Here is a 19,951-nt window from a genome sequence, read left to right on the forward strand (position 1 = left end):
CACCCTGCTACACTGACAAGGTAAGGATGTCATCTGTTGGATGACTCCATGCCTGGCTTCACTGACAAGGTAAGGATGGCATCTGTGGGATGACTCCATGCGCAGCTAGACTGACAAGGTAAGGATGTCATCTGTGGGGTGACTCCACACCCTGCTACACTGACAAGGTAAGGATGTCATCTGTGGGGTGACTCCATGTCCTACTACACTGACAAGGTAAGGATGTTATCTGTGGGATGACTCCATGCGCAGCTAGACTGACAAGGTAAGGATGTCATCTGTGGGATGACTCCATGCCTGGCTTCACTGACAATGTAAGGATGTCATCTGTGGGGTGACTCCACACCCTGCTACACTGACAAGGTAAGGATGTCATCTGTGGGGTGACTCCACACCCTGCTACACTGACAAGGTAAGGATGTCATCTGTGGGATGACTCCATGCGCAGCTAGACTGACAAGGTAAGGATGTTATCCAAACAGTAACTGTCCTTACTGATGAGGCCTTATTTTTAAAAAAAATGGTGGGAACATTACTTGGGTGATTGAAACGGTATTGATGAACTGTTTCAATGTGAATGCATCTGCTGAAAGAAATTTAAATTTAAATTAACATACCGGTAATTATCCAAATAACTCCTTTTAACATTTTTAATATGTCAGTTATTCTTCTCGTTGATCAAACAGAATATCAATGATCCTTTTTCAAGACTTATAAGCTTAGCTTTCATTTAAATGAATGTTTGACCTTCAAATTCAACAGAAAATGTATGGATAGTGAAAAATCATTTGCAGTCTGTCATTGAATTTTATGTAATCTCGGAATTGTAGTCATTTGAATAGAATTTTGTTTGACAGAAATTACAGTTATCAATACATCAAGCTATAATTTCTTAAAATCTCTGAATTGTTGTGTATGATAAAATTTTATTAAATTACTGTGTTTTAGATGCTGATGAAACAGGGGAAAGCAGTTCCGATGTTATCAATCACACAAAGGGAAAGAAGACGGGGCGTAAGGGAAAGAAATCGAAAGTTCCGACATATACAAAAACTACCAACTCATCTCGGGCCAAATCTGAAGAGCATCAAGCCGGCAACATATCAAGGTAAGTGACAGGGACTGATTTCTTAAATCTATTTGCTGTCTTTGGAGAATGGAGCGTTTGTGAAGCGTTCTATCTCCAAGTTGACAGACACAAGGAGGAGCTGAGAAAGGGTGACAATTTGCCGAAGAAGAAAAGTCACATTGCTGGGGAAGAAAAGTTGTGATGTATTTATTTGTTTGATGATGTTTGATGATACTGCTTTGTTCTGTGGTTGACGAAGGGATGCATGCAGGATCTTATCCAAAGGATTTACATGTGACAACTGCCATTTTACCTCTGACATGCATGTGTCAAGGTCTTGCCATCAACACTGTGTTCTTGACATCTGTCAGCATTGAATGTCACTTGTAAACTGTACGGGTCAGCCACGATGAGACTTTTTTTCAGCTAATGAATCCTGAAATAATGTACCCCTATATAATAATAATGTAAAATTGATCATGTATTTTTTCAGCAATTTATCTGTCCCTTTATTCTTGATGAAGAGTACATTTTGTTACCAAATTTGGATGATGATAAAAATATTCTTCGGTCCCTATTTTCTTGTTGAAGAATACTTGGAATGTCTTCTCACAATTTTATTGATGATGGTGATGTTGATGTTGATTGAGGATGAAGGTTGTGATGATGATACATGTATATATGTATCAGACCATTTTAAATTAACATATATCATGTACACCAGGTATGAACACACTCAGGTCTGCATCCTTGAGCTGCAAATGCACACACGAAATTGTGTGCATGAGTGCATCTGCGTCTGGTGCAGATCTTGTTGGTAGTAGCAAATATGCAAACTGTAGGTCACCATAATTTCAGTGACACATGATGATGATGATGATGATGATGATGATGATGATGATGAATTTTTATTGTCATCTGAAGTACTGTATTCATGTAAATGTCAAATGCCAGCATGTTTCTGGAGGTGTTCTCATTGATTAAGAAATCCAAGTTACGAAACTTGCAAAAGCAATGTTGAGGGAATTGAAACTTCCACTGTGGCATCTGAAAGTCAAGAGAAGAAACAGAAGACATGAAAGTATTTGAATGATACCGGGAGAAATTAATTCAGGATTTACTCAGTGAACTTGAGTGTGTTTAGTTTGTCTGCATTGACAACCAATAACAATGAATTTTGTTGACAGCTCACTACAGTGATCCCTTAATAATTGCTACAACGCTACCTTCGGGGTCCAAATAATTGATGAGCGTTATAGATGATCAGCGGTTTAACGAAGGTAGAGTCGTAGGTGGGAGATGACCAACAAAACAGTTTTCATGCTCTGCCTACCTAACACGATCTTCGTTGCACGTTTCAGAGTTTCCAAAAAGATTAGATTATTTATGATTCATAGTGCAAAAAGATTTTTTATCGAGTATTAATATGCGCTTTCAAAAAAAAAACACATCGTATCCCTTCAGGTGAATAAACAGGTATAGCAAACTTGGTCAATAAAAGTATTTGATAAGAAATTTGATATAAAACATCACTAAACATGATGATTTACCATTTAAAATGTATTTCCTGCTCTCAAAGGCATTGTTTTACATGCAGAGATTAAGATTACCGTGTGTATTTTCTAGAAAACTAAGGCGGAAATAGCAATCAGCTGTGCACACGTTTCCTCCCAATCTACCGGTGATTCAGTTAAAATGTACCCAGTGATACCACTTTAAAGAAATTTGATGCAATGGTTGGAAGAAATTGTATCTGAAATTATTATTTTATCAGGAATAATATATTCCAAAATCATGTTATTTTAGTTGCAGCTTCCACCATATATACTTAAAATTATAAGAACCATAAGCGTAGCACTTTGGTACAAATTGTATGCAGGATATTTTTTGACGTATGGAACGATTTTGACTAGTCACCATAGGGACTTCTCGCGCTACATGTATTTCGATTGCAGAAACATTATGTTGACATTTAAGAGTCAAACTGCCTCAAATGTAACTTTTAGCGAGTCATGGTACGGTATTTATGATATGTGTATCCATTCTCTGTCAACTAAAGTTCGTTTCAAGGCGTCAATAGCGGTAATCTGACCGTGATTGCTGTTAATAACGGTGAGTTGTGCGATCTACCGATCACTTTGCATACGATTTCGCCGAAATTTTTGTAAACATTATTATATTTTTGAATAAAATTTTGAATATAATTAAAATATATTGCAAACATTACTCCAGATAAACAATGATTTTTTTATTATTAATACCAGATATTATAATAATAGGATTAAATTGCGTACTTCAGTTTAGATTTGTTGACAGGTATTTCCGGTGTTACGTGATTGCGATGATCAGCTGATAATGTTTTCTGAGAGCGGGGAAAACATTGTGTCATTGGAAAACTTGAGTTTACTGAAAATGTTAGTAAATTTTTGGATCCATGCTTTACCGCGCGCTATAACCGAGTTATATTGAAGGGCACAATAACAAGGGAACAGTGTATTTAGAAATGTATTTTGATCTGAAAGATCTGTGTACATGGTCCTATTTGACTTAGTCTCAGTGGCATTACAGGTGAAAGGAAAATTCTGTAAGGCAGATGAATGTAAACAGCATTTGTTGAGTGTTCTAAACAAATGGCTTGGTTTTTCAGGCATTTACAGATAATGGTACTCTTCATTTAATTCTATGACCTCAATATAGGAACCCAAATGACTATTTACAGTGTATTGATTGACATTTCAGAGTGAAAAACTTGATTTGGCTATAGCACTTCTAGCACTGTAGCTCACCAGACCTGAGTTCCCCATGCTGCCACCCTAGTAAATCACCATACCAAGCCTGAGTTCCCCATGCTCCCACCATAGTGAAGTCATTTCTTCACCATACCAAGCCTGAGTTTCCCATGCTCCCACCATCGTGAAGTCTTTTCTTCACCATACCAAGCCTGAGTTCCCCATGCTCCCACCATAGTGAAGTCTTTCCGTCACCATACCAAGCCTGAGTTCCCCATGCTGCCACCATAGTGAAGTCTTTCCGTCACCATACCAAGCCTGAGTTCCCCATGCTCCCACCATAGTGAAGTCTTTCCGTCACCATACCAAGCCTTAGTTCCCAATGCTCCCACCATCATGAAGTCTTTTCTTCAGCATACCGAGCCTGAGTTTCCCATGCTCCCACCATAGTGAAGTCTTTTCTTCACCATACCAAGCCTGAGTTCCCCATGCTCCCACCATAGTGAAGTCTTTCCGTCACCATACCAAGCCTTAGTTCCCCATGCTGCCACCATAGTGAAGTCTTTTCTTCACCATACCAAGCCTGAGTTCCCCATGCTCCCACCATAGTGAAGTCTTTTCTTCACCATACCAAGCCTGAGTTCCCCATGCTCCCACCATAGTGAAGTCTTTTCTTCACCATACCAAGCCTGAGTTCCCCATGCTCCCACCCTAGTGAAGTCTTTTCTTCACCATACCAAGCCTGAGTTCTCCATGCTGCCACCATAGTGAAGTCTTTTCTTCACCATACCAAGCCTGAGTTCCCCATGCTCCCACCCTAGTGAAGTCTTTTCTTCACCATACCAAGCCTGAGTTCCCCATGCTCCCACCATCGTGAAGTCTTTTCTTCACCATACCAAGCCTGAGTTCCCCATGCTCCCACCATAGTGAAGTCTTTTCTTCACCATACCAAGCCTGAGTTCCCCATGCTGCCACCATCGTGAAGTCTTCTCTTCACCATACCAAGCCTGAGTTCCCCATGCTCCCACCATCGTGAAGTCTTTTCTTCACCATACCAAGCCTGAGTTCCCCATGCTCCCACCATAGTGAAGTCTTTCCATCACCATACCAAGCCTGAGTTCCCCATGCTGCCACCATCGTGAAGTCTTTCCATCACCATACCAAGCCTGAGTTCCCCATGCTGCCACCATAGTGAAGTCTTTCCATCACCATACCAAGCCTGAGTTCCCCATGCTGCCACCATAGTGAAGTCTTTTCTTCACCATACCAAGCCTGAGTTCCCCATGCTCCCACCATAGTGAAGTCTTTCCATCACCATACCAAGCCTGAGTTCCCCATGCTGCCACCATCGTGAAGTCTTTTCTTCACCATACCAAGCCTGAGTTCCCCATGCTCCCACCATAGTGAAGTCTTTTCTTCACCATACCAAGCCTGAGTTCCCCATGCTCCCACCATCGTGAAGTATTTTCTTCACCATACCAAGCCTGAGTTCCCCATGCTGCCACCATAGTGAAGTCTTTTCTTCACCATACCAAGCCTGAGTTCCCCATGCTCCCACCATAGTGAAGTCTTTCCATCACCGTACCAAGCCTGAGTTCCCCATGCTCCCACCATCGTGAAGTCTTTTCTTCACCATATCAAGCCTGAGTTCCCCATGCTGCCACCATAGTTAAGTCTTTTCTTCACCATACCAAGCCTGAGTTCCCCATGCTCTCTTCATAGTGAAGTCTTTTCTTTATCATACCAAGCCTTAGTTCCCCATGCTGCCACCATAGTGAAGTCTTTTCTTCACCATACCAAGCCTGAGTTCCCCATGCTCCCACCCTAGTAAAGTGCATTTCTTATCCCCAAGGCCTCAGACTTCTACACATTGTAGTTTTTTTCAAACTTTTTTCAAACTTGCAAAAACCTGGGTTGCAAAACCTGAGTTGCACATTTAATATTGTGTGGATAGGCTGAATGTCAAGAAATAAATTATGAAATGACAAAAATTTGGGCCTGTGTTGGATCTTCACAGTATGACTATTGTTAGTGTATGTAAAGTATGGAAGTTAGTACAGCTATTATTACCACCTAGACTACATGAAAGGTGGCCAGAATGCCAACTGGCCCAAGCCAAGTCTGTTTGGAGCCCATAATTGGTCTAGGTCTAGGTCTAGATCTTGTTATGAGTGACCAGTGTCAAACTGAGACGTCATCTCTGTGCATTTAGGGGAATCATCAACTGCTAAATTGTTGAACATACTATAATCTGAGTTTACAGACAAAGTGGGTTTGGAATCAGACTTGCAAGGAATGACAACAGGATTGGAGTCAGATCTCCTTCAGAAAGCCTTCAATTTGACTAAGATATAAAGAGAAGGATTTTAGCTTCTCAACTTTTACATAAATTATGATAGTTACTCAAACCAACAAGAACTTTAAACTAATCACAAATAAGGTGAGCTTCAGCGCCAAGGGCATTTTTTCCTTGTTAAAAAATATTTGGACTCATTCAGGAAGCATGTTGATCTCACACAGGCTTCCTCCAGTTACTCACTATATCAGAGAAATGGGTCAGTAAATGGACTTTGACTGACTATGGACATAGAGTAAATGTTTGAAGTGTTTGTTCCCAGGGATTTCTACAGAAATGATGAGTATTCCTTTTGGGTGGTCCCTTCCTGTTGACTTGGATGTCTGGAACTTAAGGACAAGAAGTCCTCTAAGTTCCCGGTGACGTTTTTCAATTTTTTATCAGTCATTTCATTTTCATGTCTAGCTCTCCAACTTTCTTTTAATGTCTTTTGCCTTTTTCAAAAGAGCGTTTTTTAATCTGAACTGTTGACAGTCACTGTGTGAAGATGATAGAAATTGCCACTAGTACAGTAGTCACAACAAAAATAAAAAAACTGGTATGTTTTTAAAATTTAACATAGGACTTGAATCCATGCAGTGGTACAGTGTGTGAAGCCTGTTCTGAGGTGCATCTTTCTGAGACTCGAATGTCTGACAAAGAAGGCATAAGGAAGACAATGGTATAAAAATCTAAACTGAAATGTCACTACAATAGTACATTTAAGTTTTTATCTATGAATTGTGTCTACTTTGTCATCTGTCAACAGTGGTACAGTGTGTGAAGCCTGTTCTCTGGTGGCTGTTTCTGTTATTTGGCTGAAATATTTGTTAAAGGTGTAAAACTCATTCTGCATGTTAAAACAATAGTCACTCATTCCCCATGTTAGGTATGGATCTGCTCACCAGCTACTCCCTTCAACATAACAATTTATGAAAGTGGTGGAATTTTGTCAATAATTTTGACTCTGTAAATTTTCGCAAGTCTTCATTGCACGCATACACAAAGAATGATGAATGGTCACGTCTACCATGTTTGGAAAGCATTCAAGAAGTGAGACATGAGAATCTCCTTAATCATGTATCATTTAATATACTCTGGAATATTTCGTTAAAGAAATAGAATTTGATCAGTGCTTTTTTTCATGTTCTGGACAGCAAACATTTGAAGTGTGGAACCTTGTATGAAATACTGCTGAGGATATCCAGACAAATTTTCACTGATGATAGCAAAAGCCAGACTCTCTTCTCTAACCCTCTTTTCTTAATCTGTCACCCCAAACACAATTATGCTGCCTCAGCAATTTGACAGTGACTGGAGTAAAGGTCAACATGATGTACTGTAACTATTCTATCATATGTACAGGAGGGGAAATAGCATGTGTTGTTGTTTGACAGTTATGGTAAGTGCAACTGCACATTAAATGCTAAACGTCTAGACCTGCGTTAATCTGGGCTTTCCCCTATTCTCAGACAACTGTTCAAACCCTTTTCACTCTTTAACACCTCAGGCCAGACTTCATTTTATTGTTTGGATTACAGATTTCATGGATAGTTGGTGAGAAAAAAATGACTATGTAAAATGTGAAAAAAACATTTTAGATTTTTTATAATTTATTTTAAAAAGTGATCTGAATATTTTGCCAATTGAGCGATTTTAGTTAAGTGTGCCCTGTCAGTCTTACACTTAAGCCTTTTTACTAAGTGATGAACATTCAAATTGCATTTGGAGGAATTTGGGATTTAATTTTCAGGTTATTTTTTCTTTTACATTTAATTTCTCTAGGATTGGCGGAATTATAAAAAATGATCTCTCTGAAGGCAGCGTTAGAAATTGGCACTAGTCCTATAGTCCTTACCAAACTGCCCAATAGTAAAGGTATCCTAAGGACTAGTAGAAATTTGCCCATTTTAAGGGTTTTGCTATATGTTATCATTATAAGGACTAGTGGACAAAAACTGTTAGTTTCTAACCCTGCTGAAGGGTGTAATAATTTGTTTATTACACATTATTTCTTAATCCTTTAGAGCTTCCCTTTAGTAAAAATGCACTGAACCTCTTAGAATACGCTCTTAGAAAACTGCAATCTTCAGCTATGACATCTTTTCTAGTGTGATGTCTTCATGACCTTACATCACTATAAGATTCAAATGATGTCAAAAATGCTCTCCGGTTGACGTAAACAATACACTGGTGCGCGTGAAGTGATATTTGGACTAGTGCATATACGAGTTGTATCAACTCGGTTATTTCTTACCCTATTAAAGTAGGTTAAGGCATAATTTGTCATGTATTGAAGCTGGCTGTGCTCTGTCTTGTCACAGTTAGAGTAAGGATGGGAGATATTGCTATGATCTCTTTTTGTTAAATTTCAATGTTCGCTGTGCAGAGTTGCATCCCTTGGACACGCCAGAAACTTGTGATCAAAGGATCGAATCCCGATTCGCCTGATTTTGTTTCCAGGTTTGTCAGGACCATACCCATGCTCGTTTCACCAAAGTGGTAAAGGTCCAGTACCTGCATCACTTAGGGCTTTCCTCCCACATTATGCTGACACGCCGTGATATAACTGGAATAATGTTAAAAGCAGCATTAAACCCAATCTCAAACATTTGCATGACAAGACAAAGGCCGTGCTGGGTTTACTCTAATACAGTTATATGAGTTCTTGTGATCAGCTTTGTGTTATAATCCCAGGAAAATGAACAAAACTTTACGGTGGACTGTCATTCCATGATCTGGTGCCCACTTTGTGTCAAGGTCTACATTCAGTAAGTTGTGTCAAACTGAGACGATTGAATCAAACTAGCAGGGAATGCCATCTGGCCCAAGCCAAGTCTGTTTGGAGCCCATAATTGGTCTAGGTCTAGGTCTAGGTCTAGGTCTAGGTCTTGTTATGAGTGACTAGTGTCAAACTGAGACGTCATCATTTGAAGCAAATTGATATATTGCTGTCATGCTTCATAAAACAACATTCACGTACTGTCATTCCTAATTTCAAACTCTGATGAACTTAAACACTTTTCAAGATAAAGATGAAGATGATAATATGTTTTCATCCTTTTCCAATGATGTTTGGGGCAAATATATTTGATAGAGGGATCATGGTGCATGTCAAGCTTTGAATCTATACCAGAACTAATTTTACATCACAATCTAAATAATTCATTTGTAGCAGATTAAATTGGAAGACGTCAATGTGGGCTGAACAAAGGCTAAATACTTGTGTTCTGAAACGTCAAGCCCATGCACTTTTGGCTAGTGGGTGTGGGAGGGAAGTGTGAGGGTGGTGGGTGTGGGAGTGAAGTGTGAGGGGGTAGGGTGTGGGAGTGAAGTGTGAGGGTGGTGGGTGTGGGAGGGACATGTGCAGGTGATGGGAGTGGAAGGCACGTGGGAGGGTGTTGGGATGGGGGAGGGACTTGTGAAGGTGTTGAAGGGGGGGGGGGGGGGGGGGGTGATAGGGGATGGAGTGCATGCTGTTGAGGATGGGGTTCTGGCATGAAAATTAGGATGTCTGGATGGATATTACGAGGTGTGGGTGGATTTTAGGATGAGTTGGGTGATGATAGGATTGATTGGTGCTCTTACCAGTTAATCTTATCTGATCAGCCTTTGTGTCGGTATGCCAATACCATTTAGCGATAGTGCCTCCCAGCATGCTAGAAGAGGCAGAAGTTGTCTCCGGTAGGGGAAATGATGGTGATATATTGGGCGGGGGCATGCTGTTAAACCCCCGACATCATGGGGGAGGATGCAGGGCAGTGATGTAACAAGGATAAGGTAGATAGGTTTTTTACCTGTGTATGATGGACCTTACTCAGTGCGTAGTTTTTGATGCATTTGTTTGTATTGAAGGTAATAGGCTTGTGTGGCTTAATCACAACACACAGCAGGGAACTTGGGCACTGAATGCATCTCAGTTCTATTGGATTATTTTAGTTCAAAGGTACACTGGTTGGAGAGTTGATGTGTATTTCTTGTCAGTCGATGTTTCGCTTATTTCCATTTCACTTGCTGATTGTTTTAATTCGCTTGCATCAGTGACAACGGACGTGGAATGTTGTGTATTCACGTACATTGCAACCAAATCTAATTCTGGGATATTTGTTAACCACTTTCCCCGATTAGGCAGTCAATCACCTTTTTGCCCGTCAGAGTGTTCGGGTATTCTGGAACTAAGTTGAGTCAATTATTTTCAACAAAGCGGTAAAAATGAATGACTGTTGTCTTTCTTCCGACATTAATCTGAACTGTTACAATAAGTGATGTTGCAATGTATCAATCCACCTGTAAATTGCAATTGATTCACTGTGCAGAGTTGTGTCCCTTATTTGTGCCATCTGATAGTCCTGGGTTCCAGCCCGAGATTTGCCCTGACAGTGGTGCTTGTTTTGTTGGCCTTATACCCGTGTGTTTTCATCAAAGTGGTCAAACGTCTATAACCTGCATCACTTCAGAATTTCCTCCCCCCATGAGGGGGCATGGGTGGCCCAGTCGTCTAAGGCACCGCGATTTGCTGTGCAGAGTTGTTGTCCCTTGGGCACGCCAGAAACCTATGATTGTGGGTTCGAATCCCGGTTCTCCCTGATTATGTTTCTAGGTTTGTCAGCACTATACCCGTGCTCGTGGGTTTCACCGAAGTGGTAAACGTCTGAGACCTGCATCACTTCGGGCTTTCCTCCCACATTAAGCTGACACGCCGTGATATAATTGGAATACTGTTAAAAGCGGCGTTAAACCAAACTCACTCACTCACTCCTCCCCCCATGATGCTGATGGCAGGGATTTATCCTGGATTCCCAACTAAATGCCCTCAATGGCAGGCGAAGTTGACATCCATAAATTCTCTTCCTTATAGTTAAGAAAGTTGGGATTTAAATGTGACAAAACTGAATATTATTTGAAGTACAAAATGAGTTTGATGCAGGTTGATGATGATGGGTGGCCAGGGAGTACTGGCTGTGTCTTGAGTTACAGTACTGCTGTGTGTTGTTAGTCCTGATGGAGTATACATTACTACCTGTATCATTGTAATGAATCACAGAGAAATATGACACAGGATCTGACAGATGATTTCTCCCCCAGAGGGACTGTGTTGTAGCCTTGTGATCTGTCTGTTTCTGTCTGTTTGTTGTTTAACGTCGCACTCAGCAATATGCCAGCTATATGAAGGCGGTCTGTAAATAATCGAGTCTGGACCAGACAATCCAATGAGCATGTGTTTATGAATCGTGAAAGTGAGCATATCCTGTCCCACTGGTTACTCCCATCATAAAGACATGCAAAGGCAAGTCAATTGCTCAGCTGAAAAGACACAGGAACATATGGTACAGGTCAACTAAGGAAATTACATCAGACATCATTTTGGTCACCGATGCATCAAATTTTGAAATGTTCTCCATAGAACATTCTGTTTTTAGCAATATTCCTGCTGTATGAAGTTTGTAAATAAAAAAGTCCTGACCAGACAATTCAATGACTGACATCATGAGCATTAATCTACGCAAATGGGATATGATGACATACATCAACCAAGTCAACAAGCCTGACCACTTGATCCGTTAGTTGCCTCTTATGACAAACATGGGTTGCTGAAGACCAATTCTAACCCTGATCTTCACAGCTGTTTGTTTCTTTGAAAGCCCTATGGTAGTCACAAGATAGATCTAATTGTCACTGAAAAAAAAGTCACAATCAATAGTCTTTGTTACTTCATTATATACAATTTCAGCTTGTTATATCCCGAAGTATCAACACATGTAACGCATATTGTCACTACTCGATAAATATTCTAGCCATGCGAATGGCCTGTTGCAGGCTTGTACAAATCCATACACGGCTGGTAAGGTTTTACAGATGCCTTCGGTCTTATGGTGTAAAAGCCCATTCAGCTCTTAAAATCCTATACTCCCCATTAATGACACAAGCAATGCATACAGTATTGGGCTGCATTTTTGCTGAGATTAAAGGTGAGGGTCATCGGCTATTAAATAACCATTAAATGATTTTTGTTGCCTTTGAAAACTGGAGTATATGAAACATAGGGTAGTGTTTTATTTGGAAAGAATTCTGTTTAGTTCTGTTGATGTCATCTCAGGTCACATGCTAAAACAACACAGACCTTGTAAATGTGTTTACGATAATATGGAGCCCTTTCCAGTCTGTGACAAAAACATTCGAGTCAACTTGCCCAAACATAGCTCTTAACATAACTTCCATTAGAGATGATTAGCTTAGCTTACCGTATTCGACGCAGTTAACTCCCCACTCCTATAAGCGCCCACGACAATATTTGCTAATATATTGGCCGGTAAACAATCCAAATTAGCACCCCTTCTGATTGATTATTTATTTGTATATACTATGCACTCGTGTGTTATATGAACTCTTAATTATGGGCAATTAAATTCTAGAAAATATATCTGTTGTATATAAACATGTCAGGCTGTCAGCATAAACCATGAAATTTACGATCTTTCAACTCTTTCAATAATATTCTTATAAGAGCCCCCTATTTCTAATTTTGAGAGCGCCCAGGGCGCTTATTATGTTGAATACGGTATACCCTGTTCCATAGGGAACATTAGTTTATGAACCTTCTAAGATGAAACACGGTGACTTGCTGCAGCTATGATGGATGTGTGTTTTTTTTTTGTGTTTTTTTGACAACACCGCACTCCATCAAAATAATATTCTAATAAGAGCCCCCTATTCTAATTTTGAGAGTGCCCTGGGCGCTTTTTACATCAAATACAGTATTAGAATTTACACGACTAAGGCTTCGGACTCATAGACAAAGTTGCAGACTTACTTTTTGAACAGCTACATCACAGTAGGTATTACAGTGCTTGAATTTAAGAATGGGTTCCTGGAAATAATCAAGTCAAGACCAGCCAATCCTGTGACTGATATTATGACAATACATCAAACAGGCTTTAACCAAAGAGATTTCATGAAGTAAATTGTTGCTGTATTTGCTGATACTCGGAAGAAAGTATAACTTCTACCCAGCTCCTGGCAAGTAGATGTTTATTTACCTTTCCAATAATTTGATGTTGATGCATCACATCGGACAAAAGTTATTGAAACTAACCTAAAACAGTTTCCAAATGCTTCTTCCACTACTTATCCTCAGTATTTGAATGGTAATATCACTATCAGGGAAATCATTTACATTAATAATAAGATGGCAACAGGAAAAATGTGTAGGTGTATTATGCACTTACATTCTAGCACTTCACAGGCAGCTTGGGTCATATACTCTCCAGGGAGCTGAGAGTGAATGTTGAATGTACAGTGATCCATTGACCAGGGTAATAATGGTTTCTAGCGCCATGAGCATCCTCTTGGTAAGTAGAATCTGGTGCATAATAAATGGACCTAGTCTAGCCACGGAATTATATATAGGTCCGTGGTCTAGCTAGCTAGGGGGCACGGATGGCCCCGTTCATCTTAGGCGGCCCGATTTGCTGTGCAGAGTTGCGTCCCTTAGGCACGCCAGAAACCTATGAATGTTGGTTTGAATCCCGGTTCGCCCCGATTATGTTTCTAGGTCTGTCAGCACCACACCCATGCTTGGGGTTTCACCAAAATGGTAAACCTCTGAGACCTGCATCACTTTGGGCTTTCCTCCCACATTAAGCTGACATGCCGTTATATAATTGGAATACTGTTAAAAGTGGTGTTAAACCCAACTAACTCACTCACTCCAGCTAGCGATAGTGCTTCAAGCATTCTCCGATCATGCTGAAGACCAGGCAGGGATATACATAGCCACTTGTTCTTTAGTTCAAGACTAAAAAGTTTTAGAAGGACTAGTTGTTTACATCCAACATCTAGTTTTTTTACACGAACCCCCATTTCTGGTGTCGTGATATTGCTGGAATATTGCTAAAAGCGGCGTAAAAGCATACTCACTCACTGACTTTACATGAACCACGAGTCTGAACTGATCGGTGGACTAGTTGGATTTAACCGATGGCACCCACCCCTTCCAGGGTTCCATTTTCCGTAATTCTGTCTTCATCATTAAGTGATGACACAACAGACACCTTTCCAGTTCAGTTTGATTTCTTCACAAAGCCTGAAGACTAAGATCATTCTCATGTCATCATCTATTTGGAATAAGCAGTTTTGATCATTGAGAAAAGAGTAGCGGGAGTATTTATAGCAATTTCACAGGAATAACTCATATGTTTCATCTATAATGAATAAATTTTTTTATTTTGATGCTTTCCTCGTGCTACATTATTCCAGCACTTGATCTGGATGCTGCTTTAATCAATATTTCTTAAGTTAATCACCTTTCCCTTATTACAAGGTTAATCAACTGTCACTTTTGTTTCCAAAGCAATTAGTCTTGTCAGTGCAGAAGGTAGAAGCAAGCATTGAGTGATCAAGTCAAGCAGGACGCAGCATATCATACAGTAACTACAAGTATGTAAGGCCAAAGTATTGAACTTCATATCTGATAATCTGTGATATGGGGGGCCTGTGATCCTTGAAGATGTATATACAGTATTTCAATCTAAAGATCCCTGAAGCCACCATTTTGAAATTACCTAAGTGAAAGTCAATAAACATCTTATTCTCAGAAACAATTGTACCAATGAAAACTCTCTCTCTCTCTCTCTCTCTCTCTCTCTCTCTCTCTCTCTCTCTCTCTGGCCTTTACTCTGCCGATTGTGTTCCGAATGTTATGAAATTGAATTTTGTGGTGATGATCCGTTTTTGAAAGTATTTCGAATTTAACCTTTGTTTGACCTCTCTACCTTGTCCATGGAAATATCTGAAATATAGCATCCACTTCAAATTGTTTTATTGTACCAGATTCATGCTCCCTCTGGACGTTCTAGATTAGCATAGGTCCCCAGCATCCTGGTTGTAAGGCTAAATGAAACAGGTGGTTTGGCTCAGTTGATTGCATGGATTATTGCTCACAATATCAATCATCGGATTGTCTTACTTTATTATTTATGTGCCTCCATCATATGGCTTGAATGCTGCTGAGTGCAGCTTTAAACAAGAAACAAGTAGACAGACAAAAAGCATACTGAGTGTGATGAGGGAGTGTCAGCCTTCTGATGCCAGGCTGTCTATCAGGAACAGAAATGATTTGAAGAATGACTCTGGCACGCTGATGCGATGTTACAGAGAAAAGCTGTTGCCAGAAACCAGGGTTGGCATTCTTAGCAAAATTCACATGAGATATCTTAGATTAATCAATTTAGCAGACAGAATCATTATGAGATTTCATTGTAGTAATATGATGTGGCAACTAAGCCAAACAGAATATTAATGTCAGGCGATGATGTAGTAGAGTTGCTGTCACTACGGTTGTCATAATAGAGACTGCATCACTTGTCTGTCTTGTTTTGTTTTCTTGTTATGTATCCTGTTGCTTCTTTGGTGCTTCATGAAATATGGATGATGGTATCTTTCTTGTTCACATGATCAAAGTCGTCCATGGCATTAGGTTTTATAACCTTTCATCAGTTTTCTTAAAATGACTTTGTGGCTCATGCTGGAATGTGAAAAATTCCTGACCTGAGGGGTCAAGTTTGTTTGTGTTTGTTAAGGTCCTAAAAAAGAGATAATATTTGATCTTCTGAAAAAATATCTTGTCCAATCTGTAATATGTATAAATATATTTGCTGAAATCTATCTTAATTCACATTCACTTTCTCTCTGAACTTTGTAAAGATGCTAAGATTCAGCTTCTGTTATATGTGAGTGAGTGAGTGAGTGAGTGAGTGAGTGTGGTTTTACGCCGCTTTTAGCAATATTCCAGCAATATCCCGGCGGGGGACACCAGAAATGGGCTTCACACATTGTACCCATGTCCGGAGTCGAACCCGGGTCTTCAGCGTGACAGGCGAACGCTCTAACCACTTGGCTACCCAACCGCCCCACTGCTATATGTATTTCACAGTGATTTGGTTCTTGTATTTATTTGAAAAACAGCAGGGTTGGAATGGACAGCAAGCTTTACTCTTTGAGAAGACTTTTTGTAAAACTGGCCGCATCTGTGTGGATATAGCATCTTCCAGGAGAGTAGTTGGTGGTAAAAGATGGTACTTGTTGTTACCCTGCCTGGTCTTCTTCTTTCACACATTTCCTTGCATTGATCCAACCTCTTGAAATGACCCCCTAAAAATGATGCATATATTGGAAATCCATTGACCAGGGTCATACCGTATATCGCTGTGTATAAGGCGAGTTTTTCGTACCTCAAGTTAGGGGGCAGTCAAGGGGGGTCGTCTTATACACAGGGTTGAAGAGTTTTGATGTCTTTCCCCCCAACACAGACATAAGTGTGAGCATGTAACACCGGAAATACCATGTCAACAAATCCGTAATGAAGTACGCAAACTAATCATGTAATTACACTGTCTGGTTATAAAAACAGTTCATTAGATATCTGGACTTACCTTTGTAATCTATTTTATTAATTTTATTCAAAATTTCATTCGATATTGTTTATTTTCATTTCGGCAAAATCGTATGTGAAGTGATCAGAAGATCGCAAAACTCACCGTTATTTAAAGCAACCTCGCTCATATTACCGCCATTGACACCTTGAAACAAACTTTAGTGGATAGAGAATGGATAAAAATATCATAAATGCGATGCTTGACTCAGAAGCATCGGCGGAGATTGGTAAAATTGTTCCATATGAAAAAGATATCCGGCAATAGCGATCAGCTGTACCAAAGCGCTACGCTTATGGTTATCAATTTATTTCAAATATATATAGTAAAATACTACTAAAATAACATGATATTGGAATATATTATTCCGAATAAAATAATAGTTTCAGATTCAATTCTTTCGATTATTGTATCAAAATTCATTCATGTTATATTATTGAGTAATTATTAACCAAATCACCAGTAGATTCCGAGAAACGTGTGTACAGCTGATTGCTACTTCCGGCTTAGTTTACGAGAAAATACACACGGTAATCTTAATCTCTCCATATAAAACAATGCCTATAAGAACAGGAAATACAATTTAATCGGTAAATGAATGATTATGTCTAGTGTTTGTTTATCTCAACTTTTAAATTTGTATTGACAAAGTTTAATTGTTATGATCTGTTATTTCCTTGAATTCACTGAAGGGAAATGATGTGATTTTTTCTGCGGAAGACAAACACGTTTTTATTGCAAATGTAGGGATTGTGTATGCGCTGGTGACGTGCTTCATTCCGATTCGCTTTATAGACGGGGTATATAAATTAGCATCGATTTTAAAGGCTTGTACAGGGGGGTCTTATACGTGGGGTCGCTTTATGGATGGCAATATATTGTAATAATGCAGCGCTTCAAGCATACATTGCATATGGAGTTTTGCTCTTTACATGTGAACTGTTATTATTATTATTAAATTGAGGACCAATTTAACACAGGCACATAGTTCACAAATGAAAAGATTTAATCAGTTGACAGTAATATGTTTCAGCTTTAGTCTATTTCATCTGAGGTGAGGTGAAATAGGATTTAACACCACGTTCAGGATTATTGCACTTACATAGCAACATGCAATCACATGAGGACATCCCATTACGGGTCACGTCAGAACGAACTTTCATCCAACCAATCAGAGCGTCGCTTACCAGATCATGAAAGTGACAGTCGGAATGTGTTTTCTAATTATGCAACCTCGAAATATTTAACAGAAGGTATTCCGAACGACAGTTACGGGTTTAATGATTATATCCATACAATTTAGACCAACTATAAGCCATACCAGAATGATCTTTAGATCAGTTTAAAAAGAATTAATCGAGAATACGTCAAAATATGTTTCGAACCGTAGTCGCCAGTTTGAAACTAGTGTCATAAAGCTCGAGAAAGCTGCCTTCTGATTGGCTAATGTCGATTTCTTGTCAGTCATTTCATTGATCGGTCAAAGTTCACAAAAGGTTGTTCTGACGTGACCTGTAAAGGGATGTCCTCAGATCTTTGTTTAGCAGTAGCGAAAACTAAGATCTGATTTTAATGAGATTTACACATTATACTGATTCTAAGCCGACCAGACCCTTTAATGCCCTTGATGCCGAGCCAGGCATCAAGTACCATATTTTAACATGTTTTGGTATGACACAGCCAGGGGATTAAGCCACCGCCCTTTGGGCAGACACTACATCCACTTCACCATGGATGTGGTCTCCAGCTCACTGACACATACAAGCTTAGCAAAGGTTTGTATGTGACAAAACCACCTTAAGTCCTTAAGTAAGCTTGTTTGAAAGCTCCTTTGGGGATTTCTTTTAACCTTGAAAAGACCATACATTTTGTGGATCAAGTTTTGAATGATCCATGCAATTGCGATTTATGAAAAGGATAATCTGGATGGTTTCGTTAACTTAATAAAATCATACAAGTATTGTATCTTTAAATTTCCTTTGTTGTCAAAACTGTCAAGATTTAGTTTTCTTCCAACTTTGACATTGAAATAATCCCTACTTTGGCGGATGATGCGTTCTGTCACCAAGTGTTCTTCATTGTGTGTTGATGCGAAACAAGGATTCATCTTCAAAGAAGCACAATTACAAAAGAGGAAGAAGATTCTTTTGTTGAAGTTCACTCAGTGCACAAACGAACAAGAAAACAAGGAAACTTTTACATTCTTCCACATCCCTAAAATACTTCCTGCTTATAAAAAGATTGAATTGTGCAGAGGTTCAATGTATACAGTATGGTTTGTTTCTAAATAATTCTGTTCGGACATAGAAAATATTGCATTGATCCATGTGTCATAGTTGTCCTACTACAAAGTGATACTGTCAAAACTGATCTGTAATGAGTAATAGGCCGACATTTACTGGTGGGATTTTATGACTTGCTTTACAAGGGAAAGAGCATGTGCTATCTTTAACCAACACAACTTTAGCATACTAAAATGATATGAAGAGACTATAGAAATAAACTGACTCCAGGTAAAAATCAGATTTTGACATTATCGTTCCGTAACAAGCTGTGAGAATCCTGCCTCTAGGCGAGATCTACTCCCACGCACAGCTCTGGATTACATTCTATATTTCATCATGGTTGCAAGGATGTAGGGTTGGAAAGTTCCCTGTAGTCTGTCGGCAAGGCGATTGAGCTTAAAATTTTGATTATCTATTTTTTTAGATATTGCCTTTGTTTAATATGGTGGATGATCTTTTTAATATTTTGAACATCCTTGCATGCTTTTTCAATTTATTCTTAAGTTCAACTTTCATTATTTTTTCTTTGAAAGAAATATCCTTTTTGTTCTGATGTGGTAGTTCCTGATAAGAGTTTAGAATATTCATGTGTTTCCACATGCTCTTTGCCAATTATTAACTCCATCTATAATTAACTCTGTCTGAATTGTTGGGGAGAATAGGGCTCACATGCTAGTCACAATCAGGTGATCTGAAACTGGAGATTAGCTGGTCACAATGGCTCTTGTGTGTGTGTATATAAAACTTTATGACCACGACGAAAATCCATCTGTTTTTACTTGAGGGGTGTGGTGGTTGTAGCAATTGATCGTAGACTGTTTCTATTGAACAGAGTGTGGTGCTCAATCTTGGTGTCTCTTGCTGTATTATAGTGCTAGGATATTGATGAGTGAGTCATTAAACAATACTTGTGTCATTGTTGCTGACCATGTCATAGAATACTGCTCACTAACATTGCAGAGTTGGATTGGTGTTCATGCTATCAACCGCTGGTTTGCCTGACATCTCTTAGTGTACCAGCACCATACTGGTGTGTATACGTCCTCTGACAGTGTGGACTGGAGTTCATGCTATCAATCACTGGTTTGCCTGACAACTTTGGT

General features: G+C 39.4%; 1 protein-coding gene across 2 annotated transcripts in view; it reads left to right on the forward strand.

Annotated features, from left to right (window-relative positions):
• The window catches only part of LOC124112213 (leucine-rich repeat and coiled-coil domain-containing protein 1-like), a 573,474-nt gene that overhangs the window by 54,747 nt on the left and 498,776 nt on the right, over positions 1–19,951 (forward strand). For both annotated transcript variants that reach the window (XM_048398967.1, XM_048398966.1), the window contains exon 9: positions 949–1,108. In XM_048398967.1, coding sequence (XP_048254924.1) covers positions 949–1,108 — 160 coding nt within the window. The remainder of the gene's footprint in view (positions 1–948; positions 1,109–19,951) is intronic.

Source organism: Haliotis rufescens, unplaced genomic scaffold, assembly GCF_023055435.1.
Source record: "Haliotis rufescens isolate VD_foot unplaced genomic scaffold, xgHalRufe1.0.p SCAF_19, whole genome shotgun sequence".
Taxonomy (NCBI): domain Eukaryota; kingdom Metazoa; phylum Mollusca; class Gastropoda; order Lepetellida; family Haliotidae; genus Haliotis; species Haliotis rufescens.